This window comes from Mus pahari, chromosome 3 (genome assembly GCF_900095145.1).
Source record: "Mus pahari chromosome 3, PAHARI_EIJ_v1.1, whole genome shotgun sequence".
Classification (NCBI taxonomy): Eukaryota; Metazoa; Chordata; class Mammalia; order Rodentia; family Muridae; genus Mus; species Mus pahari.
The window spans coordinates 137,510,699-137,525,528 of record NC_034592.1 but is presented as its reverse complement, the minus strand read 5'-3'; the positions used below and the strand labels follow the sequence as shown (position 1 = coordinate 137,525,528).

The 14,830-nt window shown below is 40.2% G+C and overlaps 1 protein-coding gene across 2 annotated transcripts in view; it reads right to left on the bottom strand.

Annotated features, from left to right (window-relative positions):
- Itch (itchy E3 ubiquitin protein ligase) overlaps window positions 1–14,830 on the bottom strand; it is a 94,877-nt gene that overhangs the window by 67,041 nt on the left and 13,006 nt on the right. Inside the window, exons 3-4 of one of the 2 annotated variants that reach the window (XM_021192073.1) lie at window positions 9,106–9,307; window positions 2,855–2,945 (exon numbers count right to left, since the gene is read on the bottom strand). In XM_021192073.1, the coding sequence (XP_021047732.1) occupies window positions 2,855–2,924 (70 nt within the window). In that variant the 5' untranslated portion in view covers window positions 2,925–2,945; window positions 9,106–9,307. The remainder of the gene's footprint in view (window positions 1–2,854; window positions 2,946–9,105; window positions 9,308–14,830) is intronic. The other variant, XM_021192072.1, reaches the window with a different exon arrangement.

Sequence of the window (14,830 nt, the reverse complement as noted above, 5' to 3'; positions counted from 1 at the left end):
AAAAAAAAAAAAAGCTAAGAAATACTCTTAAAAGTGTTTAACATCATCAGCAATTTGAAAAATGAAAATTAAAACTATTTTGAGATCTCATCTTTCCCCAATCAGAATGACTAAGATAAAACAAATAAATAAACAAACTGATTAGCAAATGCTGGTGAACGCAAAGAAGAATCTTCATTGACTGTTGGTGGAACAGCAAACAGGTGCCGCCACTAAGCTAAAAAGTAGCTATACCATGTGATCCAGCTATCAATCCTTGGTATATGCCCAAAGGATTCCACAGCCTACTTTCCAGTTACTTACTCAGCTATTTCCACTGCTGCTCCACTCATAATGGCAAGAAAATGAAACAATTTCAATGTTCAACTGATTAATGGATGATGAAATTGTTGTACATTTATACAACAGAATTGCATTCAATGCAAAAACAACTGAAATCATGCAATTTGCAGGTTAATGAACAGAACTAGAAACCATCATGCTAAGTGAGGTACCCTGACCCAGAAAGATGGCAGCTGCATGTCCTCTCCTATTTGTGGATCCTAGCTCTGAATCTTTAGATGTGAGTATAAAACCTGGTGTAACTGCAGAAACCTAGAAAGTGAAAAGAGATCACGGGAGCAAAGTAGAAGGAAGAGCTCTAAAGAGGGGAATAGTAAGGCATGGGTTCTGTGAATGGGGAAATAGGAGAAAAGGGGGGCAACCCACTTTAACTAGGAAAAGGGAAGGCAATACAGAGAAAGGAGGGAGGAAGGATAAATAACATTAAGGGGATTTGAAAAGTCATAGGGTAACATTTTACGTTTATTTAAATATATATATATATACATAATAAATATAAATATTTCATATATATACATAAACTTAGCATTTACACGTTGTTCCCCTTAAGATCATCTAACAAAAACCCAAGTGCCAGACATGAAAACCCTCCCTTTGAGCTGTTGGTCAGGAAAGTCCAAAACATTCCCAGCACAATACAGGCCATTACAGCTGCTCTACCTTAGCTCCCAGGACTCGGAAGAACTGAGCTGGAGCTGACCCAGAAGCCTCTTCCTGTGGACTACTGCTCACAGTATCCGCGGGTGCCAAGAAGCTGCCAGAGGAGAAAAGCAACCAACAATCCTACCCAAATTTAAAACCTATAAACCATAACAATGACAGCCCAGCAAGACACCTACACAGGTACAATAGTGACACTTAGATCTCAGGGATAATTAGCAGCTGTTTAATTAAACCTAAGGCCCACTCAATCGGAGAGAGTTTACATCCTGTGACTGGTAAGGTCATGGACCCCAGAGGAAAACCTACTACTGCCAGGTTGCTAACCAGTGTAACTCCTTACTGATCTCTAAGTACATACCCGTCCTTATGTCCACCCTTCACCAAAGTAGCTTCTTTTTGCAGCAAGTAGAGACCATCACAGAAATCCCAAACTGGTCAAAATCAAAGAATAACTAACCATAGAGTGGCTAACTCCAATTGTTACATCTACAACACAATCCCTATACCTCAGACTCCAAGAACATTACAAAAGAGAGAACAGAAAGATTTGAAAAGCCAGAAGACCTGGACTTCAGCTATAAGAGTGTCTTCTATTTATGACAGGGAAGTTGTACCCATGAAATCTCAACAGTACAGTCACCTAAACAAGATCTGTACAATGACAAGCTCAGGTGATGCTACCATGGTTCCAGAGAACTCTCATAAGACCGACTCCTAGAGAAGAGGCATAAGCAATTAATGGCTATCAAAAGAGGGAGAATCAGGATCAAGCCCCCTGATTGGTCAGCCCTACACACACACACACACACACACACACACACACACACACGCGCACACACACGCACACACACACACATACACACACACCACATAAAAATCCCACTAAATGGATTCAGTATCATGTAGGGGGTGTTTGTGTATAACAATAATGACTAAAGAAAAGGTCATATATTTGAGGAGTAAGGAGGAACACAGGAGTTAGGATGGAGGGATATAAATGCTGTAAATGCTGTATTCACATATAAAATTCTCAAAATTAAAAATTTTTAAAGGTAAATAAATAGTAACATTGATTATAGTGATAATGGTTTAATTCTGCTTATAATGTGATAAATTATTAAATTATAATTTATTATATTAATATATACCAATATAGAAAATATAATGAATTAATAAAATTGTCAGTATTAATAATCAAGCTATTGTCTATATACCAGTTTAATGGAGGAGAATAAATCTATAAAACATCTTAAAATAAAAATGATTTTTCTATATCTTACCATTCTGTTCATATACTCATTCATCAAATACTGACTTGGTGCCTAAAATGTAATAGCCCACTAAAGATTTTGTTCTTGTAATATTTTACAAAGGCAAGTGTTTTTTTTTTTTTATTCAGATGTATGTATGCATGTGAGTGAATGCCACATGAGTGCAGGCATCCTCAGAGACTAGAAGAGGTTACAGGTCCTCTGGAGTTGGAGTTGTGAGCCCCTATGTATGATATGGGTATTGGAAAATAAACCAGGGTCTACTAGAACTGCAGCAAGTGCTCTTAACCTGTGAACCATCTCTCCAATTACCAAGATTATCTGTTAATATAGGAGGCAGAGATATAAGATACTGTACCTTTGGGCTGGCTCAGCAGGTAAGAGCACTGACTGCTCTTCCAAAGGTCCTGAGTTCAAATCCCAGCAACCACATGGTGGCTCACAACCATCCATAATGAGATCTGACGCCCTCTTTTGGAATGTCTGAAGACAGCTACAGTGTACTTACATATAAAAAAAAAAAAAAATAAATCTTTAAAAAAAAAAAAAAAGATACTGTACCTTTTTAAAAGACTTACCAGTGATCTGAAGTTGAGATTTCATGGTCAGGCTACCCATGGAATCAAGCTGTGGTCCACTGTCAGACATACCATCAATAAGACAGCAACCCTGAAAACAAGATAAATGAGATATTATTAGCATCTCTGGCCTTTCCTAAAGGCTCCATAGTAACCAATAGCCTTCACACTGCTCAACACAATTTTCTTTTCTTTCTTTTTTCTTTCTTTCTTTCTTTTTTTTTTTTTTTTTTTTGGTTTTTCAAGACAGGGTTTCTCTGTATAGCCCTGTCTGTCCTTGAGCTCACTTTGTAGACCAGGCTGGCCTTCGAACTCAGAAATCTGCCTGCCTCACCTCCCAAGTGCTGGGATTAAAGGCGTGCGCAACCATGCCCAGCTCAACACAATTTTCAATTCTAACATTTATTCTATTATCAGCAAAATTGAAACTTCCTCCTCTAGTCCACACAATGTTCTTCCCTTGAGTTCCCAAGACACGCTTTCTAGGTTTATGGTGTTCTGATTGTTCTTAGTTTCTTAAAAAAATTCCTATTCTAGGGGCTGAAGAGATGGTTCTGTGCTTAAGAACAGAACTTGGTGCTCTTACAGAGGACCCCAGTTCAGTTCCCAGCACCCACAGGAGGGGTCAGAACAATCTGTATGTCCAGTTCCAGGAGATCCAGTACCCTCTTCTGACTTCTTTAGGCACCAAGTACACACGTGGTACACATACATACAGGTGAAACATTCATATACATAAAACAAAATATTTTTTTTAATGTCCTTTTCTCTCTGTCCCTAATGCTGGCTTATACTGGCCCAATTACTGTTGTCTCTCTAGTCATCCCCTGAGGACATGAGGTCTTAGAGCTTTAAACTGCATCTCCATAACAACATGAGCCCAGAAAACCAAAGCTCTGGCCTAGACCTTACTCCTAAAACCGAAAAAATTTCACTCGTTTATCTACAAAACACCCCATACTGAAGATACCCCAAACTTAACATCCTGATAAAATACACCTCATAAAGTCACCAGTAGTCACCTCAGACACAAGAAAAATAAGATGTGATGTAAGAGCATCAACTCTGCATGGTATGATGTTACTATCTGATTCACAAAAAAATTCAGAAACTGTCATTCTATGTTTACCACATATTCCTCAACACCAAAAGCATATTTGCCACAGACCTATGGAAAAAAAAAAATCAAGAAATACATAAGCAATCAAGAAGCAAAATTCCGCCGGGCGTGGTGGCGTGCGCCTTTAATCCCAGCACCTGGGAGGCAGAGGCAGGCAAATTTCTGAGTTCGAGGCCAGCCTGGTCTACAGAGTGAGTTCCAGAACAGCCAGGGCTATGCAGAGAAACCCTGTCTCGAAAAACAAAACAAAACAAAAACAAAACAAAACAAAACAAAAACCAAAAAAAACCCAAACAAACAAAAAAAAAGAAGCAAAATTCCTTAAGATCTTAGAATAAGACCAATGGGAGTAGGAAGAAAATCTTGCAACTAAAATTTAATTTTATTTCTTCCTTTTATTCTCATTACTGCTTCATATGACTCTTCTTAAACTACTATAATAGCTCACATTCCACATAAAAAAGGAAAAAACCAATCGAACAGAAGAAAGAACAGAGACCTAAGGGTGTAGCTCAGTTAGCAGAGTCCATGGACAGCATACATGATGCCCTCGGTTTACTCCCCAGCACTGTTTAAACCCTGGGTATGGATGACTGTAATCCCAGGACTCCAGAAGTAGAGGCAAAAGAATCAGAAGTTCAAAGTCATCCTTTACTATGAAGCCTGTTGGAAGTTATTCTAAAGCTACATGAAACTCTAGTCTCAAAAAGAAAGAAAAAAAAAAAAAAAAAAAAAAAAAAAAAAAAACAACAATAAAGATCAATAAAGGACCAAGAACATTCATGGGCTGAACCTAGGCCTCTCTGCACATATATTGCAAATATGCAGCTTGGTCTTCATGTGGGTCCCAAACAACTGGAATGGGGGCTATTCCAAAAGCTATTGTCTTTTAGCTGGGCTGCCTTGTCTGGTCTCAGTGGAAGAGGAAGTGCCTAGCCTCACAGAGACTTGAAATGCCAGGGTGGGGAGTTAACCAGGGAGGCCCCACTCATCAGAGGAGAAAGGGTGGATGAGGGACAACAACAAACAGCAGGCAAGATGGCTCAGCAGGTTAAGGTACTTGCAGCCAAGCCTGACAACTTGAATTTGATCTTGGAACCCGCATGGTAGAAGAAGAGAACAGACTCCCACATGTTGCCTTCTGACTTCTTCATACCCACAGTGGAACATGGGTGCCCACACACAATCCATCAATCAATCAATGTAATAAAAGTCAATGGAACAAATGAACTCTTGTTCTATCATTAGTACTAAAATTACAAAGTATGAAACAAATAGTATCAGTATCTTTCTACAAAACTAAGAAACTCTACAAAGCTAAATATAACTTAGAAAAGTGACCATTATCATTGACAAAAAGAAAAGTAGGAAGTAAGTGGAGAAAAAAAGTCAAAAGCATTTTATCTAAGAAGCCAATTCTTGGGCTGGAGCAATAACTGCTCAGCAGTTTAGAGTGTACACTGCTACTGCAGAGGACCCAAGTTCAAGTCCCATCGCCCACACTGGGTAGCTCACAAGAATCTGTAAGTTCAGCTCCAAGGGATCCCATGATCTCCAAGTACATAACTAACACAGAGATACAGACAAATAATTAAATAGAATCAAATTAAGAATAGTTTTTATAAAGTAAAAAATTAAAACCAACTGTTGTTGAGTAAGTACTGAAACTTGTCAACATAAAACAAATTAATGGGAATGAGAAGAAAGAAATGTTTGGTACCCTTGGAATTTAGGCACAATTAAGGCAGAAAGAAAATATAGAAAGATCTGGACTTGTTAGAAGTTTAGGTGCGCCGGGCGTGGTGGCGCATGCCTTTAATCCCAGCACTCGGGAGGCAGAGGCAGGTGGATTTCTGAGTTCGAGGCCAGCCTGGTCTACAGAGTGAGTTCCAGGCCAGCCAGGGCTACACAGTTTAGGTGCTGTGGTAGACAACCTCCAAGATGAGCCCCAGTAAGCCTTTTCAAGTGTTTATATAATTCCTCTCCCACAGTAGAATGCTTGCCTCTGTGACCAGCAGAATACAGTGGAAATAAAGGTAAAGTTGTTCCCAAAGCTACATCATAAGACAGTACAGTTCTGCCTTGCTTTCCAGAACTGTCTGCTCTGGGAGGAGCCAGCACCACACCATGAAGAACTCAGGCAGTCCTAAGTAAAACAGAACTAAAAGCTCCCCACTAAGAGCCAGCACCAACTTACCACACACAAGTAAGACAACAAACATATAAGCAACCTCCAGGCTCTGTCATGAGCAAAGCTCAACAGAGACTTCCAGGCCGAGAAGCCCTGAGGCAAAGCAGTCAATCAAGCTGCTCCTATTTTCTCTTCCATCAAGTTTTTTAAAAAATAACAAGCCGGGCATGGTGGTGCACACCTTGAATCCCAGCACTCGGGAGGCAGAGGCAGGTGGATTTCTCAGGTCTACAGAGTGAGCTCCAGGACAGCCAGGGCTATACAGAGAAACCCTGTCTCAAAAAGCCAAAAACAACAACAACAAAAAAAAAGAAAAAATAACAGATGATTGTTATTTAAGCAATTAAGTTTTGTGGTAAGTTATATAGTATAGCTATGGAAAGCTAGCATTCTTAACAAAAACTGTTTAACCTGAATCCAATAATAAAGAAATGATTATACCCAAAATGTAAAACACTCTACAGATCAAGTGACAGACACTTCAAAATGTGAGCATCATGAAAGAGATGAGGTAAGATGGCGTCTATAAAGTAAAAGCCTTAAGAGACAATCCACTAATTCTGGAGACAAAAATCATAAAAGAATTTTACAGACAACTAGGGATTTCCACGAGTTTGACACCAGCCTAATAATCTACATAGTGAGTTCCAGATCAGCCAGTGCTACATAGTGAGATTAGCCTCAAAAAATATATATATATAAAATTTAACAAAACATGATAATACTATTATACTACTAATAAATTACTAGTCTGTAGCAATTTCTTCCAAAATAAAACATTCCATCTTAGAGGGAAAATTCAAGAAGTCCCTGAAGCTGGTCATTCACTTGACCTTTCCCTCCTGAAAGACAGGTGAGAACCCCTCGCAAACCAGCAAAGCTGCCTGGGAAACCTCCATCCAACCTGCCAGGCTGTGTGCCAGCTGTGCAGTGAGCTCCAGGTTCCCAGCTTCTATGCTCTGCTGTCTCCCATGCTGGAATGGTTTTCTGGCTGAGGCAGCTATCTTTGGGTCATTTCTGCTCCTGTGAGTAACCCTCACCCACATTCCTATTAAGTAACCCCAATAAAGCTCACTGGACACTAAGTGGACTTCCGTGGCGTCTGTACTTTCATCTGTGGTTGGCTCCATATCCGGGTGAGTAGATGCTTCTTTACATCTCCCCAAAATAGTGTCACATGATAATTACATGGGAAAGTACTTTTTTTTCTTTCCAGAAGTAATACAATAATGTGTTTAGGGTAAGATGATAACTATAAGCTTTGTTTATTCAGTTTGTTTGTTTTTTTAAAAACTGCTTGTCTAATTTTGTGTATGTATGTTTGTGTCATTGTCTACATGCACCATATGTATGTGTGGAGGTCAGAGGAGAAAATAATGTGCCCTCCTCTATCATTCTTTGCCTTATTCCTTTGAGACAAGGTCTCTCCCTGAACCTGAAGCTTGTAGGGTTTTGGTTTTTCAGCTAGGCTGGCAGCCTGCAAGTCCCGTGATCTTGTTAGCTCTGGCTCCCCACAGTGCTGGAGTCACAGCTGCATGTATAATGATGCACAGCTCGTTACACAGGTGCTGGGATACAAACTTCGGCCCTCATGATTGTGCAACAGCACTCGGAAGTACCAAACCATCTCTCGACCCTATTTTCTGGTTTGCTTGTTTTGCCTGTTTGTTTGTTTGTTTGTTTGAGACAGGGTCTCACTCTGCACTTCAGACTGTTCTAGAACTCACTATGTAATCCAAGATGGCCCTGAAATCCCAGCAATCCTCCTGCCTAAACCTCCCAAATACTGGGAGTACAGACATGAGCAGTACACAGCACAGCAGCACAAAAGAGAGAGAGAGAGAGAGAGAGAGAGAGAGAGAGAGAGAGAGATTCTTGCTCAACAAGGTGGAAAATGAGAAGCAACTCCCAAAAATTATAATTATCCTACCCTCTACCTGTACCACCCTCTGACCCCTACTCACTCTCTCTCTCTCTCTCTCTCTCTCTCTCTCTCTCTCTCTCTCTCTCTCACACACACACACACACACACACACACACACACAAACACATACTTACATGCACACACAAATACAAGCATGTGCACACTTACAAAATAAATTTTAAAAAAATTTTAAGTTACTCTGAATCTGGAGGTATAACTCAGAGGTAGAACACCTGTTTAAGCACCAGTACCACAAAAAATGTTGAAAAACTTTAAGAATTCAATAAATACAAACTGTCACCTAGGGATGGGAGGGATGGGGGCACTGGGGAGCTGGCTCAGCTGACATGCTTACAAGCACAGGAGACCTAAGATCAACTTCCAGTATCCTCATAAAAACAGGGGCAGTAGCATGGGCAGAGACAGGAGGATCCCTTTGTGTTTGCATACTAGCTCATGTAGCCAACTGATGAGCTCCATGTTCAAAAAGAGATCATGTCTCAAAAAAGTAGAGATGGAGTGGGGGGACTACCCGACTTTAACTTCTGGTCTCACGTGCACATGTACACATTTACATATTTACACTGGTGGTAAAACAACTGCCTAGCATGCATAAAACCTTAGGTTTAAACCCCAGCAACATGCTCAAGATGCTAGAGTGAAGCCACAGCATTGTGTGAGTGTATATGTGTGTGTGTCCAACACTGTTAAGAGTGGGTTGAACAGTGCACCTTCCCAAGATTTATATCCACTCAAAACCTTAAATTGTAACTGTCTATTCTCATAAGGTCTTTGTAGACACAATCCAAGACAGTTACACTTGGATATAGGGACACAATTAGAGTGCAGATGATGTGATGACACAGACAAATGGCATACAGAAACAGAGACACAGATGAGAAAGAATCATACACAGGCCAAGAAACACCAAAGATTGTAGGCTAAGGCATTGAATGAGATTCCCCCCTCCCACTCCAGAGTGGTTAAGATACTGTCTTAGACTTCTGGACTCTTACCTGAACTGCAAAACATTACGTTTCCATCCCCACAATTTTAGGGTAATTTCGGAGGGAATGTTTGTTCCTGGCTTTATAAGATAAAGTCTCACTCTATAGTCCAGGCTGGCCTCAAATTTGCAGCAGTCTTCCTTCCTCAGCCTCCAAAGTCTGGCACTGCAGGAATGAACCACCATGCCCAGCTTGTACTGTTACAGCAGACCTAGGAAACCAACACACCCATATCCTATGCTTCTGTTTACACAACGTATCTTTTTTTTTTTCTTTTGGCAGATTGTTACACTTGTAGTTTAAGCTGTGCTAGGATGATAGATACAAAGTAGCTTCATATAACACTGTTTTTAAAATTATTTTAGATTATAATTACATCATTTTCCAACGCTCTCTCTTTCTTCCCCCCAAGCCCTCCCCATGTAACCTCCTCCCTTACTCTCAAATTCATGGCCTCTTTAATTATTGTTTTGTGTGTGTGTGTGTTTTCATTCCTACATAAGTAAATACATACATAACACTCTTAAAGGATCGAAATTGCTAGAGAAGAAGAATACAAGTGTTTCCCAGGAAGCAAAGGGGAGAAGACAGAAATAACTACAAAAGAATGGAAAGTAAAGCCCTTCTTACATGTGTTTGTCAAAATTTCAAGAGCTGTGAACTGAAAAAAAATGAAGACAGTATAATCTTAATAAGTCTGATTCCAAAGAAGCAAAACTATACTCCAAATTTGTTGTGCAAAAACATGCTGTTGCCAAGCATGGTGGCAAACAACTTTAATATCAGCACTTGTAAGGCAGAGGCTGGTGGATCTCTCTGATTTCCACACAGAGAATTCCAGGCCAACCAGGGATGCAAAGTGAGATACTGCCTAAAACAAACAAAAGGTTGTTAATCTTGTTTCTATTATTAAAAGAAAAAAGAGCAAAATTAAGCTAGAGAGATGGTTCTGTGGTTCAGACCACTTGCTACTCTTGTAGCAAGATCCAGATTCTCTCCCCAGTACTACATGGCAGTTTGTGTCTGTAACTCTAGTTCCAAGAGATCTGATTTCCTCTCCTGGCCTCCATGGGCTCTGTGCAAAAAAAAAAAAAAAAAACACACACACACACACAAAGAACGCAAGAGGTATACTTGTATACATAGGCAAAACATTCCTATGTATATAATAAAAATTATGAAATCTTGTTGGAGTTGGCCTGGTGCTGCTGTATACTCTATTGGCAAACGCTGTACCCTAAGATCTGGTTGTCCCAAGACAAGTGAATTCCCAAGCACAGAGCTTCTATTGTGCAAACCTTGCTCCCCAAGTTAACTGTTAATACGGAAGAGTAGAGGAAGGCAGGAGGTGAGAGTCAAGTGAGGGGTCACAGGAAATACCAGAGAAGAAGGGAAGAAAGAAGAAAGGAAGAGAGGAGACAAAGAAAAGGAGAAACAGCAAGTAACAAAGGACACACAGGGCTGGGATGTAAATTAGCATAGCTCAAAGACTGCTCAATCTAGGCTTACAGCTTGTAAATAAAATACCAGGATTGTGTGTCTTTCATATGGGCTTGATAAGATATAAAATTATCATTTACAAAAACTCTTTTAGAAAAGAAAAATTACCCTGACCCCTCCTCAGCATCTTGGGACGATTTCTCAAAGACTCACTGTTTTTCCCTAGAGCCTCCTTTCCACCCATATCTCGATGCCAGAGTAACATGTCTTCCAATGGCCTTTTCATTTTACAATCTAGCTTTTTATCTCTTCTACCTGCTCCCTTTGATACTGAATTGTTTTGAAAGTTTACTTTTATTTTCCTCCATGTGTATGTGTATCTGTGTGAGTATATACCAGGTATGTGGGGATACTAATGGAAACCCAAAGAGGGTATAGGATCCCCAGGAGCTGGAGTTATAGTGGTTGGGAGCTGCCAGCCATGGGTGCTAGAAACTGAACTAGAGAAGCCACTGCTCCATTCCTAACACTGATTCTGTTTTTAAATAAGGTATTTATTTTTATTTATGAGTATTTTACCTGCATGTATATATATATACATTTCATGCACGCCTGGTGCCCACAAAAGTCATAAAAGGGTACCAGATCCCCTGGAACTGGAGCTATGGAAGGTCATATGTTATGTGAGTGCTGGGAACTGAACCTGGATTCTCTTCAAGAACTCTTGACCACTGAGCCCCTTCTCCCATCCCTACATTATTGAATTGTTCAGCCAAGTTTCAGCCGTGCTTTCATCCTGTACGTCTAAAATTTGTGAGATACACAGATAGATGCCTCTGCCTAACTTTCCTTTGGGTGGGGGATGACTTTTTACATATAATTTTTTTTAAGACAGGGTCTTAGGTAGTCTTAACTGATCTCAAACTTTAAAACGTCCTAAGTGCAGAGTGGCATGTATAATTTTTTTTAAGCCTTCACAATCAACTATAATAGTTGAAAGTCTACAATTTTACCTAGTAAATCACTGTGCTAGAACCAATGAAAATATCAGTTTGAATCTAAATCTACTCTATTACCTATGGGTTTGTCAATTAAAATCTTTTTTTATTTTTTTATTTTTTATTTTTTGGTTTTTCGAGACAGGGTTTCTCTGTATAGCCCTGGCTGTCCTGGAACTCACTCTGTAGACCAGGCTGGCCTTGAACTCAGAAATCCGCCTGCCTCTGCCTCCCAAGTGCTGGGATTAAAGGCATGCACCACCACTGCCCAGCAATTAAAATCTTAAAATAGGGTTAATTCTTAATACTGCCTATCATTTTAGATACATCTATTATTTAATACTTCCTATCATTTTGTCCTGCCTACAAGATGTGCAGGGATAAAGATGGAGCATAGAATGAGGGAATGGTCAACCATTGGCTGGCTCAACTTGAGATCCATTCCATGGGAGAAAGCCAACCCATGACATTATTAATGATACTATGCTATGCTTGCAGACAGGAACCTAACACAACTGTCTCCTGAGAGGCTTCATCCAGCAGTGGATGGAAATAGATGCAGGGGGCCACAACCAAACATCAGTTAGAGCTCAGGGAGTCTTGTGGAAGAGTTGGGGATAAAACTGAGAGAGCTAAAGGGGTCAAGGACACAAGAAGACCAGTCAACTGACCTGGGCCCGTGGGTGCTCACAGAGACTGAACCACCAACCAAAGAGCGTGCAGGGGTGGACCTAGCCTCCCTCCCCCATTTGTAGCTGATATGCAGTTTGGTCTTCATGTGGATCCCCTAACAAATGGGGGGTAGGAGCTGTCTCGGACTCTGTAGCCTGCCATTGAATACCTTCCCTTCCCTTCCCTGGACCGCCTGGTTGAGCCTCAGTGAGAGAGGAGGTGCTTAATCTTGCTGGTACTAGATATCCCAGGTTGGGGTAGTACCAAGGGGGGGGGGCTTCTCCTTCTCTGAGGAGAAGGGGAGTTGGTAATAGAGGAGGGATTTATAAGGGCGGGACTGAGAGAAGAGGATAAAGTCTATGAGTGGGATGTAACATAAATAAAAATATAAATTATGGAAAGAAAAAAATACTTCCTATTATTTGAGAGAAACTTTTTTTTTTTTTGGTTTTCAAGACAGGGTTTCTCTGTGTAGTCCTGGCTGTCCCAGAACTAACTCTGTAGACCAGGCTGGCCTCGAACTCAGAAATCCGCCTGCCTCTGACTCCCAAGTGCTGGGATTAAAAGCATGAACCACCACTGCCCGGCGAGAGAAACATTTATTATTTGTGATACACAGAATGCCTATTGTAAAAGGAAGGGCAACAATAACGCACAAGAAAAAACTAATTTAATATCTTCTTGAAAGGCAAAGAAAAGAAACATGCAGAAAATATCTTGTCATATAAGCATAGTTATCACCTTATTTTAAAGTATGCCTTCTATTTCTAGACAATTAAGATACTTTGTTTATTTTCAAAAATAAACATTCAAGATAATTTTATATACTTCAATCTACTTTAAGTTTTAAATAATTAAATAGAAGTCTATATCTTCTTAATCGAAGGTACCAAAAACCACATCCGTTTGTATCTTTTTTCCCAGAAAAAGAAGGGAGTAAACTCAAAACCCACTCAACTAGGGAGGTAAATGTGGACCACTTTCTTTCCCCACAATAGCGCATCCTTGGCTCAGAACACCACAAAAACAATCTCAGATCACTGGAATCACTTTTGCCATTTCTAATGAAATATCAGCATACTTTCTAAGGCATATACTACAAGACAGAAACAGGTAGCTGCAACTTTCAAGGTTCAATAACAGAGAAAGGAGCTTATAATAGCGGTAGTGTCTAACACTTAACATTAATTTGATGATTCAAACTCTGCGATAGTTTGAAAATAAAATGCCCCACAGGCTGTGTGTTTAAACGCTTGGTCCTCAGCTCATGGCACTGTTTGGGAAAGTCGTGGGGCATCTGGAATCAAGGCCTTGCTGGGAGAAGCACTCACAGAGGGGAGCAACCTGGACTGTAATAGCTAACCATCCTTTAAGCTCCATCTCTACTTCCTAACTGCCAAGGTCCCTCAAAATTCTACTCCCAAGCCTTTGTGACCTCAATGGATTGCATTCCTTTAAACAGTGAGCCAAAATAAAACTTTACTCTGGTAAGCTGTTCTGTAGGCATTTGTCACAGCAGACAAGAATATAGCTAATACAAACTTGCACTTAATATTCCAGAAGACAAATTCTCCCCAATTCCCCAAACAGCTTCCTAGAAAACAGTAGTATTAATGCTACAGAAAAACAAATCCTACAGAAAAGTAGTATTAGCAGTTACCAGTTGTTTCTGGCTCTGACTGACTCATTTACTACTGGGCTTTAAAGTATGTTTCAGAGACACATAACTAAGGCAACAATATTACAGACGCTGTTTTTTTAAACAGCTGTGTAAGATTATACAACTAAGAAACAGCAAGTTCAGTTTCTGGCTCTCAAGAAGTACTTGTTTCTGATCATCTCTTCATACTTCATACCCACAAATCTTTAAAAATAAAAGACCCTGCCAGTGAGGATGTAGCTCGTCCTAGCAGTACAAGGTTTGAGTCCTAATGTCACACACACCAGGTATGTAGCACTCACCTGTAATCAGCACTCACCTTGAACATTTTGCCAAAAGACATAAAATTAGCAAACATGAAAAGATGCTTAGAAAAAAATATGAACCAGGCGTGGTGGTGCACGCCTTTAATCCCAGCACTGGGGAGGCAGAGACAGGCAGATTTCTAAGTGTGAGACCAGCCTGGTCTACAAAGTGAATTCCAGGACAGTCAGGCTATACAAAGAAACCCTGTCTCAAAAAAAAAAAAAAAAAAAACCACAAGGTACCATTTTTTATCCATCAAGACAGCTATTATTAAGAGAGGAAAAGAATAAAATGAATCTTGTTCTGACTGAAACAAGAAAAACCCTAGTGTTCTGTTCCTGGGGGTAGGGGAGTACAGTCCACTGTCCCTGTGGGGTTCTTCCTAACATTAAAAACTACTACGTAATGCAGAAGCTCCACTTCTCATGACACAGGTAAAGCTTGGGGGAAGGACTGTTAAGCTTACCCTCTATCAACCCAAATGTTAGGAAGGCTGTAACGCCCGATAGGCACAGAAGCATGTGTCTGGAATCCAGCACTTGAGAGACAGATGGGAGAGTGAATTTGAGGCCAGCCCCACCTACGGGTCAACATGAACTACATATTGAGAACTTGTCTAAAAAAGTAAAAATAAGGGCTGGTGAGATGGCTCAGTGGG